The sequence below is a fragment of the Tetrao urogallus genome (genome assembly GCF_951394365.1).
Source record: "Tetrao urogallus genome assembly, chromosome: 2".
NCBI classification, from domain to species: domain Eukaryota; kingdom Metazoa; phylum Chordata; class Aves; order Galliformes; family Phasianidae; genus Tetrao; species Tetrao urogallus.
Genome location: NC_136814.1, coordinates 18,845,461 through 18,858,053, shown reverse-complemented (window position 1 = coordinate 18,858,053; position 12,593 = coordinate 18,845,461). Strand labels below are relative to the sequence as shown.

Sequence of the window (12,593 nt, the reverse complement as noted above, 5' to 3'; positions counted from 1 at the left end):
CACAGCTGTAGTCCATCCAGATATAAATGGGGCTGGGTTATGTGTGCAATATGTTCTTTTTATTTGCGAGTTTGCATGAAGAACGTGTCTGGCAAGTTCTGAGCAGATGGATCATACAGCTAGGGCTTTTTTTTAAGACTTTGGCAAGTACTCCATACCTTTGTATTTTGGCAGGAATTCTGCATTTCATATACTAGTCTCTAAAGATTCTGCCCTCAGTATGAGCCTGATTCAGAGACCTTCACAAGTAATGGAAAGGCTTCCACTGATGAGCAAGGGGACTGTAAAGCCCTTTTAACTCTGTTACGCTGAAGGCAGTTTCTGAATTACTCTTTTTCAAAAGCGGTTACAAAAGAAGTGTGAAAGCCAGCACCAAGAGTTTTGGAAAAAATATGCAGTCCCTCTTGCACTAGTGGTGATAAGAAGGTTAAGATTCTGATAGCTGGTAGCCATTTATCTGGTACTATATTGAAGTTTTGGCACTTTATGACGTATGTCTCCACATACAATGAGTAAGAAACTGGATGGCAGGGACTGTAGTGGTCTGCAGCAGAATTAAAGATTTACTTATCCTCGTGTCCAAAATAGAATCCAAGACCTTGAACTGAACGAGAGACTGAGAAAGGACTGAGAATTAGCATGGTCTTTTTTTTTTTTTTTTTTTTTTAGCTTCTAAGCTTCAGGAAAGGGCTGGATGAAATCCATGAGAACTGTCTGAGGAGACCTTTGAAATCTGGACTGAGGCAGAGAAGTGATTCTTTCAGTAGGGTGAATAGTACATAAGAATTTGGAAACCGCAAGCAGCTGCATATGCAGACCTTGGGAATCTGGTTATTACTCTGCACCAGATTAGGCTGGAGTCCCCTGCAGTGTTCTACTAGCCCAGAAGAGGTTATCCTAGATGGCAGTTTGTACCCAGAGATGTTCTGCGTAGTGGATTTATCTCTTCTGTGCTGTTAACCATCATTAGCACATCATTTAGCACTGGATCTCATTGTTTGGGCTTATTTGTTTTGTGCTCACAAGTACGTGTCAGGTTATTTCCATTTCCATAAAAAGGCCCTTGAAGTTCCAATGGAAACCATGGATAATGATGATAAGTAGGAGAAAGATTAGTGAGTCTGCCAAAATCCTGTAATCCAAGAACATCACAGAAGTCTGAGATGACACAGAAGAGAAGGGAAGGAAGGAAGGAAGGAAGTTATCAGAGAGCCAACAGCATCTGGAGAGAGGAGATCAGACAGCCCAGAATAAATGGAAAGGAAAAACAGATTCATAGAAGGTTTTTGCAAGATAATACCATCTTTACTGTTACGTGGTGATGGCAGATCCCACGCTGTCTGACAGCAGTGACCACCATAAGTATCTGGGCAACACAGGAGACACAACAGATATTTTTAAGTGGCCATGTAATCTTGTTATTGTGTTTTGAAAATTCAACAACTTGTTTTAAGAAAACATAAGTCACCCAAAATATTTCCAAACAGTTAGTGACTCTAACTCTCCGACCCAGCTATAAAATGCCCTTGTTGTTGATGCTTGGCCTTTGATGTGTGCCTAGGTTGTTTTTTTTTTGGCTGCAGCAGATATATGTCATTGATGCATCAGCCTATGTATCAACACTACTGGACCACTGGACCACATTTGATTTTCTTTGCTTGCTTGCTGGGGAGGCGATGAATTTATTAGCCAAAACTGTTCCAGTGTAAATTATACTTAATAGCAATTATCCCATTCTTTTGAAATTTACTGTGGTAACTATTGAAGAATAGGAGTAGTTACTGGCCAGGCAGTCAAACCTGAAATAAACTAAGCAAGTTGCTGTTGTAGAGCTCTTATTGTGTGAGAGAACCAGTGTCTTTCTGACAGCTTTTTTCCTTTTATGAGTGCAGTGAGTCATGAAGACATGCTCTTCTGCTGTCTGCTCTGAGTGGTTATTGTTTAAAATATATACACTAATGTGCTCATTGAATTATCCCCTACTTTAGCTCTAATAAATGAACACAGATCAATTCTAGCTAGCAGAGCAGGTCCTCCCTTCAAGGAATGAGTAGTGGGTAGAACACATTTAGAGATCCAGTGAAGAGTAAAAGATTTCAATGGGATTTATAAGGTACTTGTATTCTTTCGGGCCTGATGAGAGTGGCATGTGAAGGCACTCATCATAGAGATCACCAAGTGAGCTTCTCAAACGCATAGCTGTACAAGCAAGAGCAATGCTTTGTGTCTGTCTGGCTGCTTTATGATCTATTTCCCGCAGTTACCTGCAATATTCAGGTATCTGCTGTTGTGTTTTTCTTTGTCCTGCTGGCAGTAGCTGCATGTACAAGATAACTTGAGATTTTTCCTGGATAATTCTTTTCCTCGAGTGCTTTTAAGAGGGGTCAGAATACATTAAAAAAAAAAAAAAAAAGATGAGCAAAGTTTGAAGTGCATTCCCATAGTAATGACAGCTGGAAGGCAAGGCTTGAGAATGCAAACTACTTCATCAAGTAGAGATTAATGTTTGGCTAAATATTTGCCTACATGAGAAAGGAAAGAATTACATACAAAAGGAGGGCAGACAAAGCCAAATTGTTCTTAAAAGTAATAGCAGTGATACTGAAGGAAATTTATTCTGCATGCTGTGCTGGAAGTCTGCTGGATATTCCTTTTGTAACCATTCTACCTATTCAGCTAATCCTTTCCTAATAATGTGATCATATGTCTATGCATAATCCTTTCCTATAAAAGGCAGCACTGCATTATCACTTTGTTGGAGAAGAGACTAAATAAAGAGATATATGTGGAAGAATATCCCCATGTTTAGAAACTAAAGATTTTGCACAACCTGAATTTTGAATTTTGTTTGTCTTGAGCTTTCACTCATGCATGTATGAAGGTGTGCATGTTCATACCTGCATTCATGCAGTTTTTGTGCACTGTCAGCTACTTGTGCATACACCTGTAAGTGAGGGGGGTAAGATGATTTGTGTGGAAATTCTGTCTCGTATTTAGCAAGTGATTGGATGGCATTTCTGTGTGTAGATGGTATGCTCTTCCCCTACATGATACTCCCAGCCCTGAAAGCTCTAGCAATCTAGGTCATAATCCGTAGACATACCAAAGTCCTCCTGCCTCTTGAAGGTAGATTTTTTGGATGCTGTTCCAGGAGGAAATGAGAAAAGACAACTACAGTTTTAGTTCAGTCTTCTTTCTCTCTAGTGTTCTTTTTTCTTATGTTAATTTACTTGGAGCACTGAAAACTGTTGGACAGACATTCACCTTTCAGGCACCTCGCAGATACAAGTTGAGCAACGACATTTTTGATTGTGTTAGATGTGGTTGCAATGGGCTAAGCATAAAGGCAAGGCAATGTTTACAGACAAAGCAATGTTTATAGGTAAGGGTAATATCTCTTCTAAGAGCTATAGTGTAGTTGGAAGAAGTAGACAAGCTTTCAAGTGCTGGAGCTGCAAGGCATACAGAAGGCTTTTCTTCTTCTTCTTTTTTTTTTTTTTAAACTAAGCCAGTTGATCTAGTAGGAAGTATATCTCATGTAATGTTACTGGGAGTGTGTTTGCAGAATATATTGTTAACCTTAAGACCTTAAGATTTTCTGATAGGTTCTCACAAAGAGGCCATTTTAATTCTCACTGTGCGGGAAGTAGTTGCTTCAGTGTGGGTGGAAATAGGATGCAATGCAGAAAAGTGAAGAGACTCATTCATCTGGTGGGTTTGTGGGAGGAAACAGACTGATGAGCGTAGGATTTTATCATCCATTAGCTCTGTGTTAGGACTGCAATTTCCATGCACACACACACACACACAAAAAAAAAAAAAAAAAAAAAAAAGGGAAATGGAAACAGTGAGGCTAAAAGATCATTTTTGCTTGAGGTTGAAGCAGGCCTGCTAATTTCGCTGTGTGTGGCACTCATATTATACTCAGCAACATTTTGCTTAAGAATTACTAGTGCCTGTTTAATGCATGATGTCAGTTGTGGAAATTACTTATGCTATACTTAGTTTTTTTACTTTTTAGCTCATTCCTCATAACTTTTTTTCTGAACACACTACATAAACCATAAGGAGAGAAGCCTAAGTTTCAGATACCGTAGACACTGAAGGATGAATCATATTCAGCTCTTCTAATCTACGCTGTCCATCCTGTCCTTCAGTTCTGAAACGTGCAGTCGCTTCTCTTATAATTCAGTTCATGGGTCAGGATGGATGTTTTATGTGCTATTGAATACGTGCAGTGATGATCTCTTCTATAAAAGCCTTTCATGTCAGTTGGACACTGCCGATCCTTGACTTTGTCCTTTCATAGGAGTGAGATTGGGATAAAGACATTCTCTATTGGATACCAAAGCACAACTGAGTTTTCAAAACACTTCTAAGACCAATTATAGTTAACAGCAAGAGATTACTTTTGGCACATTGCTTACTTTTAGATCCTGACATCACTGCCAAAACTGCGAGGTATGCAGTTTCTGGAGTCAGTGGAAAGATATGACTGTGCAGAAAGGAAGAAAAATTAGCCAAGTTCTTGTGTCCCATTTGCTCCCCTGCCCCTGCACCCCCCAACACATCGCTGCAGAGCGACAGCTGCATTACGTCCTCAGAAACACTTGAGTTGACCTGATAAAGACCAAAGGGAAGGCAGAGTTATATTTGTACTTCTCTGGGACTTTCCCAGCATTGATTTTGGGTTGTCTCATCTCTCTGGCACTTCTGGGCAATGGTAGTCCCCTTGCTGCTGCCAGATTCTCTGTAAACAGTTGTTCAAACACTTTGTTTGAAGGGTGCCCTGTAAAAAGGACTCCTAGTGTTGAATGTTTGAGTGCCCTCAATTTCTACTGGAGATGTGAGCATCCTCTACTAGTGATGTTTGTTAATTTTCTGGATCAGGGCCAACATCTTCCCATATCTTTCTTCTTCTCTTCTCCTGCTGTAAATGTGATGATCAGGAGAAGAGCAAGGAGCTTATCAGATTGTGGCTCTTTTTGTAGTACAATTGATACTGTAGGAGCTGCTGCTGCGCTGGTGGATTTTGAGAGATCCAGCATACCTCGGTGTGGTATTCCAAATTCCTGCATCACAAAACTATCAATGTAGCAATAACTTGGAAACCAGAAACTTTTTAGCAGCTGAAAGCCCCATTGTTTTCATCCTAGAGGTAAGGTACATAGTAGCAGCCTATGCTTGTATGTGAGAAGGTAGTCAGTCACTCAGGTTGTTTAGATACAAGGAAGGCTGTGAGTACTTGAAATTCCAGGCATGCAGTTCTGTGCCTTGAAGGGGAGGAGCTGAGGATTTTTGTATAGGTAATTTTTATTGCATGCTCAGCAGCAAACTTTGCTGAAACTTTTGACTCAAGTAAAAACACAGCTGGAATCCAGGTTTGGACAGAAGCAGAATCATCTGTTGCACAGATCTTTGTGTGGCCATTATTCACACCTGGCTGGTTTTGCTTGCCCACAGACAGTGCTTTCTTACTGTTTAGTGTGTAACTAGTACTGGAAGTGCTGATGATCTACTGATATATCTTCAGTGCATAGACTATTTTGTACTTCAGCTTTTAGCACAGAATCACAGAATGGTTGGGGTCCTCTAGGGGTCATCTGGTCCAACCCCCTACTCAAACAAGGACACCTTGTTGTTGCCCAAGTGGCTTTTGTACATCTCCAAGGGGGAGAATCCACAATCTCTGGGCAACCCATTTCAATGTTCTGATACCTATGCAGTAAAGAAATATGTATTGATGTTTAGATAGAACCACTTGTGTTCCAATTTGAGCCCACTGCCTTTTGTCCTCACGCTGGGCACCAATGAAAAAAGCCTTCTTTGCATCATCTCTTCAGGTATTTACACACATTGATAAGATTCCTCCTGAGCCTTCTCTTCTTCAGGCTGAAAAATCTCAGCTCTCTCAACTTCTCCTCATTGGTCTTCATAGTTAGCACTCTGCTGGATATACTCTAGCCAGTGTGTTGCTAAAGAAGGTGGAATAGCCTCTGTTTTGATGTACCAGTTGCTGTGATTTCCTTGACCAATAGTGTTGCAGGACAAATTTTCAGTGCAGTCATCTTGTGTGAATTATCTTAGGAAAAAGTATATGATGGCATGTTTTGCTTGGGGACAAAAGCTTATTTTCTTGAGGTGTTTTTTCATCACCTTCCTCTCACCAAACACCCAAAGATTCCTTGTAAAGCAGGAAGCAAATACAGGCGTACTTACTTGGATTTTGAAAGTCAGACGTCATAACTGCAAGATACGCTGCAGTAGCAACAGAGCAGAATCATGACACGGTAGCCCTACAAGGACTTTGAAGTGTGGAGCAACTGATGGTTATTCTAAGGGAGATGAAAAAGATTCCATTAGCCAAGTACCTTTATTGCAGTAGTCAGACTGTTGAATCCTTGTTGTTGTTGCCATTGTAATTGACAGTAATGATTCTGTAGAAACTAAGACATACTGTACTTTCTTTCAGTACTGAAAACTTGACTGAATGTACATCTGTTGCATAGAAATTTGAGCTGTAGTAATTTCTTCTGCTCTTTTATAATGCTGATGGTCCACTTCAATGCAAATCTGCTAAACATTAACTTGTAGACAATCATATTTGTTATTTCTTGCAGGTTCTGAAATCAAAAGAATTATCATCACCAGGACAGCGCTACATCGACAGCAAAGTGGTTAAAACGAGAGCTGAAGGAGAATGGTTGTCTTTTGATGTCACTGAGGCTGTGCATGAATGGCTCCATCACAGAGGTGACAAGCAGTGTTTTGTCTTCACTCCTGCCCCAAATTGTTATTTATTAACTCAGCAGCATTTCAGGCTCATTCCACTCAAAAACTTATTCCACTTACTTTCATGTTTTGCAGACAGGAACCTTGGATTTAAGATAAGCTTACATTGTCCATGCTGCACCTTTGTGCCTTCCAATAATTATATCATCCCAAATAAAAGTGAGGAGCTTGAAGCAAGATTTGCAGGTAAAAACTGAAAAATATATATTTTTTTACTGTTATGTAACTGATTGGGGAGGCGGGAAAGATCTCTTACCTCTCTAAAATAGAATTTATGATGGAAAACTTACTTATTTGAGAATCTTGAATCTTAACTAGTAGGAAATTGTGTTAAAGGCACAAGGGTATAACTGTCAGCTGAACTGTTCTAAAACCAACTGAACTACTCTAAAACCAAATGGCACGAGTAAGCTGTCTCATTCCACGCTTGCAGCTGCTGTGTCCTTAAATATCTCTGTTAAAGTTTGCAGCATCCACACTGGATATATATGCACATACAGTTTTGGATTCAGGAAAGAACTAATGCACTGTAGACCATCCACTGTTGTATAATCGTGAGAAAATTTACTGAATACTTTCAGAATAAACCCTTTGCTGTCCATCCTAGCACTGCAAGTGTTCAGGCTTCAGTAGAGAAGATTATTGAAGAGTCCAATTAAGATAGTGTTTGGCACACACGTAAGCTGCTTGCAGTAGATGTGTGTGAGCATGGTATGTTTTAAGAATATTGTTTGAAAAGCAATACTTGTTATGGCAAATTTCTAAACTGTAGGTAAGGCAATAGTAAGCTGGTTTTCTTACAGAGGCACTTTCTTTTTTTATGAAGGACCCCAGTATTTGTAAATGCTTGCAAAAGTGCTTCTAGCTGTTTGGAAGCAGTGAGCAACTCCAGCATTTTTTTTTCTTTTTCATTTATATCAGTAATATTAAAATTCATCTGAGCAATGACATCAGTTGCTTCAGAAATAAGTGAAGAATAGGTGCCAGACTTGAATAAACGTGCTGCCATGCTCCACTCCAAGTGAGTTGTGGGTTGAAGTAGCAGGAGGGGTATGTCTGTTCAGTGTGCTCCCACTTCAAGCAGTGTAAGTCTGAGTCTCAGGTGAAGTCAATAGAACTACATTGCATAATACTGGTTATCTCAATACATATACTCTCCATCACTGGCATTTGCAATTTATTGTTTTTCATATATTAGTTGCACAAATGCTTTTTATGCTGATAGCTTGGTAAAAACTTAAAGATTGGATTGAATAAGTAATAAAAAGAATTATGTAATAAGGGTTATGGATGTATATGCTTTCTGTGGACAGCAGACAAAGTGATATATAGTAAGCATAAGCTCCAGTATGTTTTTGAGCCATTCAGGTTTCACTTTCTAATAGGGAAATGTTATTTAACTGATGATGCCAGAATTATCATCAATCAGTGCTTGAAGTAGAGCCTATATTAGAATCAACTCATGCTGTTTATCAAGTTTTCATTTATTCAAATATATCATTATTTGGTTCATTGGTTTTCCAAGGATTTGGCTGTATTCCTTGTCAAATATTACATTTATTTAACCATTGTTTCACTGCATTGGAATTTTTTTTCTCTTAAGTAAATATATGGATTGTAGATATGAATAAAGCCATTGTGTGCATTTTAGAGCAATGTTAGTATGATATTTGATCTTTGTATTTTTGCATGTTACAAAAAGTAACTTTTTTCCTTTAGATAGCATTATCTGGTTCAGGAGGTTAATTTTCAAAAGGTTCTCAGTGACAGGCATAACACGAGCTATTTAATTCCTAAAACTTGGGTTCTGTTGCCCATCCTATTGCTATGATAAGAAAGTTAGTAAGGCAGTTAGAGTTTCAAGGGAAAATACAAAATATGAGATCATTGATTTCTATTGCAAGAATAAATATTTTGATCAGTGTCCTTGCCATGATCATACAGAAGAAGGAGATAGAATAACAGATTTTTTTTAGAGAATTGGCAGAATTTAATAAACTGACAGTGAGAGACAGAGAATTTATAAGCATTAGAAATACGTAAATGTGATAGAGAAAACTAATGAGTTGAAAGTAAGCAGTGGGAAATGCAGGTTGATTATCCAGAGTAGCTTTAATGCTATTACAAAGTTTAGAAAGGTGCATAACTGTTAGAAGACTGCAAGCTGTTAGAATATTGCCCTAAGTGAAGTACAAAAAGCATCGTTGCTTCGGGCATTGGAAACTGGTTTAAGCAATATAAATGCATTGGCTGAAGGGACTCCACATATCTTTTCTGTTATTCATTTCAACGATTTTGGTAAGTGTACTGACGTGCCATTAAGTGGCTATGAATATGGAGGTCTGATACAATAGATGCATGAGAACTGTGAATATGTTTGGGATCTTGGGCTGAAATTTGGCTCAACTTTCCCAGTAAATGTGTTCAGTTGACGCCATTGTTGCCCAGGTTCTGATAGCATTTTTTTTAAAGAGATGGTTTATTTAATTTGTGAAGAAAATAGCAACATAATGTTTATCACCAAAATGTATTTTTTGAAGGTATTGATGACTACACATATTCCAGTGGTGATGTGAAAGCTTTAAAGTCCAATAGGAAAAAATACAGTGGGAAGACCCCACATCTTCTGCTAATGTTGTTACCCTCCTACAGACTTGAGTCGCAACAGCCCAGTCGGCGGAAGAAGCGTGCTCTAGATGCTGCCTATTGTTTTAGGTAACTATGCATCTATATTTAGTATCCTTTACAAAACTATGCCAGCTTCTGAATTGTAATGCAGTTGCTTATCATGCAAGCAAATGTTTTTTTATGGTAGGCATTTTGCAGAGCGTGGTCCTTGTTCACAGACCCACAGTGTCCATGCCCAAAGGGTATCTGTCCAGTGTGCTCCACTCCCATGGAAACAGTGTCTGAAGAGGAAGGTTAGAACCTCAGAATGCAGAAACTGAGTTCCACCTGGGGTGATTCCCAAGCGTATCATCTTCATAGTTATAACCAAATTATCACCTCTGCTGTGCTGAGTGGGACTCAGTAGGACCTGGAGAAAAGTACTTCAGTGATCCTCCATTAGCTTTCTATAAGCAATTCTTGCCATGTATGAGCATGTCATTTCATTTACAGTATAAGCTACAACAGATGTGATTAACTTGTTTTTAAATCATCATTCAGGGAGCAAACAACTGGATTATTTTTGTTCTCTATGTTGTCCTTGTGATAGCCAATGCATTTGTCTGTATTTTATTTTCCAGGAACGTGCAGGATAATTGTTGCCTGCGTCCACTTTATATTGACTTCAAGAGGGATCTTGGCTGGAAATGGATTCATGAACCTAAAGGATATCATGCCAATTTCTGTGCAGGAGCCTGCCCATATTTATGGAGCTCAGATACTCAGCACAGCAGAGTAAGTAAATCGGTCCAGATAGTAGCCTTAGTTGCACCAGAGGAGATTTAGGGGGTGGATATTAGGAAAAATTTCTTATTGGAAAGAGAGGTGAAGTATTGGCACAGGCTGCCCAGGAAGGTGATGGAGTCACTGCCCCTGGAGGTGTTCAAGAAAAGGGTAGATGTGGCGCTTAGGGACATGGGCTAGCTTCTATTTTATAACTAACAGGGTGAAATATGTTTCTAGGACTGTCATCAGTACAAGAGCCGGAAGCTTCCACGTGTTATCTCGGTAAATAAGAAAATATGACCCTAAAGAGGGACTTGCATGTGCCCTCAGACTAGAGTTGAAGCTGAAGTCATGCATTGATCCAAAGATACAGAGATACAGTTTTTTTAGTATGGTCATCAATACAGTGTAGGAATGCATTCTGTACTGTTTGTGACCATAAGCATGATACAGCTTTGGAAGGCTGACTGAAAAAGGACCAGTCAGTAAAGAGCATGAGTACAAAATGGCAATGAGTTCCCTCCCTTGGCCAAGGCACTCAGAATGATTATGGGGCTGAGTCTTACCATCCAATTTTCACCTGCTTTATGAGTTGCTCTTTTTATATTGTTAGTGATCTGCTACCATGCTGAATTTCATGATGAGGTAGGGATAGGTGTACTTCTTCAAAAGAGGCATTTATTCTTGTACATTGAGAATTTATTTGAGCAAGAATGACCTTGTGTCTGGGGTGCTTATGAACTGATAGATGGTTGGGATACAATCTTTTATTGTAGGGATTAGATGGGTTATTCTAGCCAAGTGCTTTAGAATGAGTGATACTCTGCTGTGAAGTGCTTATTTTTCTCCACTGTCAATATGGATGTCTAGACTGTAAATGTATGAGGCAGGCATTTGCATTGCAGTTGTCATAAAGAAAGAATTTCACCCTCAGGTCCATACTAAGGATGATGTCTCCTTTTTTACTAATCTTCCTTAAAATATCAGATCAATGTCAGCCTCTTCGAGAGAGGGATTGCTTTCCTTTCGGTCTGTAAAGACATAAGGTACAGGCCTAAGTGTAGGTATCTTTTGTAACTGTGAGTGGCTGTGGCATTGTAGTATCAGCAGTGGCTGTCAGCTGACAGCAGTAAATATTTTTTAATAGAACCTATGTTTCCATGCTTGTGTGGAGTAGTAGTGTACACTGTTGGGAGCAGCACTTGTTTTTAAAGGAAAGAGGAAGAATAACTGTCATGATCACAAATATGTGGTTTGGATAGTCACCCAAATAGGCAGAGGTTGCTTAATAAAGTAGTTAGTGTTGCTGTCCTGAACAGGTCTTCTGTCTCTAAAAGCTGTAAAAGTTGTGTTGAAGCTCTAGGAAAAGGTCATTTAGTGTTTAGCTAACACATTAATGGCATCCTCGGAAATACCTGTGAATCATCAGTGGGTAACCCTACATACTTCCCTTGCAGAGAACCATGCATATGAATCCAATGTGACATAAAGTACCAGTGCTGCTGATCCTCAGCCACAGCTGATCCTCAGTTGGACTACTGATGAAGTAGTCATGGTTCTTGAAGGGTGGCATTAGTGGATTTACAGAAAAGTATCCAGGGATGAGAAGCAAAGCAGTACTCATGTGCTGAAGGACTCTCCTCTCCCTTTGGTGCTCTTGTAAAACCAAAATCCTGTAACAGTAAATGACAGTCTGAAATTGCAGATAAAAGTCATTCAGTCTCTTCCTTCCCTATACATACAATACAGCATGTGTGCTGCTATGAAGAGCTATGCTTTCAAGTCAGGCTGCAGGTACATACATGTTTTAAGATTTAAGGCTGTGGGGATAAAACAGTAGGAAGCTCAGATGGTTTGTGACACCAGGTTGAACTGGAGAAGCGTGTAAAAATATTCAAATCCAGGCATCTTTCTTCTGATTTCACTGGGCTTTTTCCCAGGCACTGGAGGAGGAAGTGATGCAGAAAGGAATTTGCTTTCCAGAGTGGAGCAGGCAGAGGAATCTGTCTTAATCTCTTATTTCCTTTCTCCTTCTAGGTACTCAGCTTGTATAACACCATAAATCCAGAAGCTTCTGCCTCTCCATGCTGCGTGTCCCAGGATTTAGAACCCCTCACCATCCTCTACTACATTGGCAAAACACCCAAAATTGAACAGCTGTCCAACATGATTGTAAAGTCTTGCAAATGCAGCTAAAGGATACCCCAGAAGCAACGTGACATGTGTGTATCAAAAAATAAAAATAAAAATAATAACCAAGGAAAAAAGAAAGAGAGAGCGAGGAGGAAAGAAAGAAAAACGAAAACCCAGGATCATCAGTGTTAAAAGGAAAAAAAAATCAACAAAGAAGAAAAAAAAGCGGTACTAGTCTGAACTGTTTGAAAGTTTGTTTTTGTTTTTGTTTTTTT

The 12,593-nt window shown here is 39.3% G+C and overlaps 1 protein-coding gene across 1 annotated transcript in view; it reads left to right on the top strand.

Annotated features, from left to right (window-relative positions):
- The window catches only part of TGFB2 (transforming growth factor beta 2), a gene marked incomplete at both ends in the record, with an annotated part of 59,101 nt that extends 46,720 nt beyond the window's left edge, over positions 1-12,381 (top strand). The window contains 5 exons of the mRNA XM_079549949.1: positions 6,621-6,753; positions 6,868-6,978; positions 9,333-9,507; positions 10,041-10,194; positions 12,223-12,381. Of these exons, the coding sequence (XP_079406075.1) occupies positions 6,621-6,753; positions 6,868-6,978; positions 9,333-9,507; positions 10,041-10,194; positions 12,223-12,381 (732 nt within the window). The remainder of the gene's footprint in view (positions 1-6,620; positions 6,754-6,867; positions 6,979-9,332; positions 9,508-10,040; positions 10,195-12,222) is intronic.
- Between the last annotated feature and the right edge of the window lie 212 nt (positions 12,382-12,593).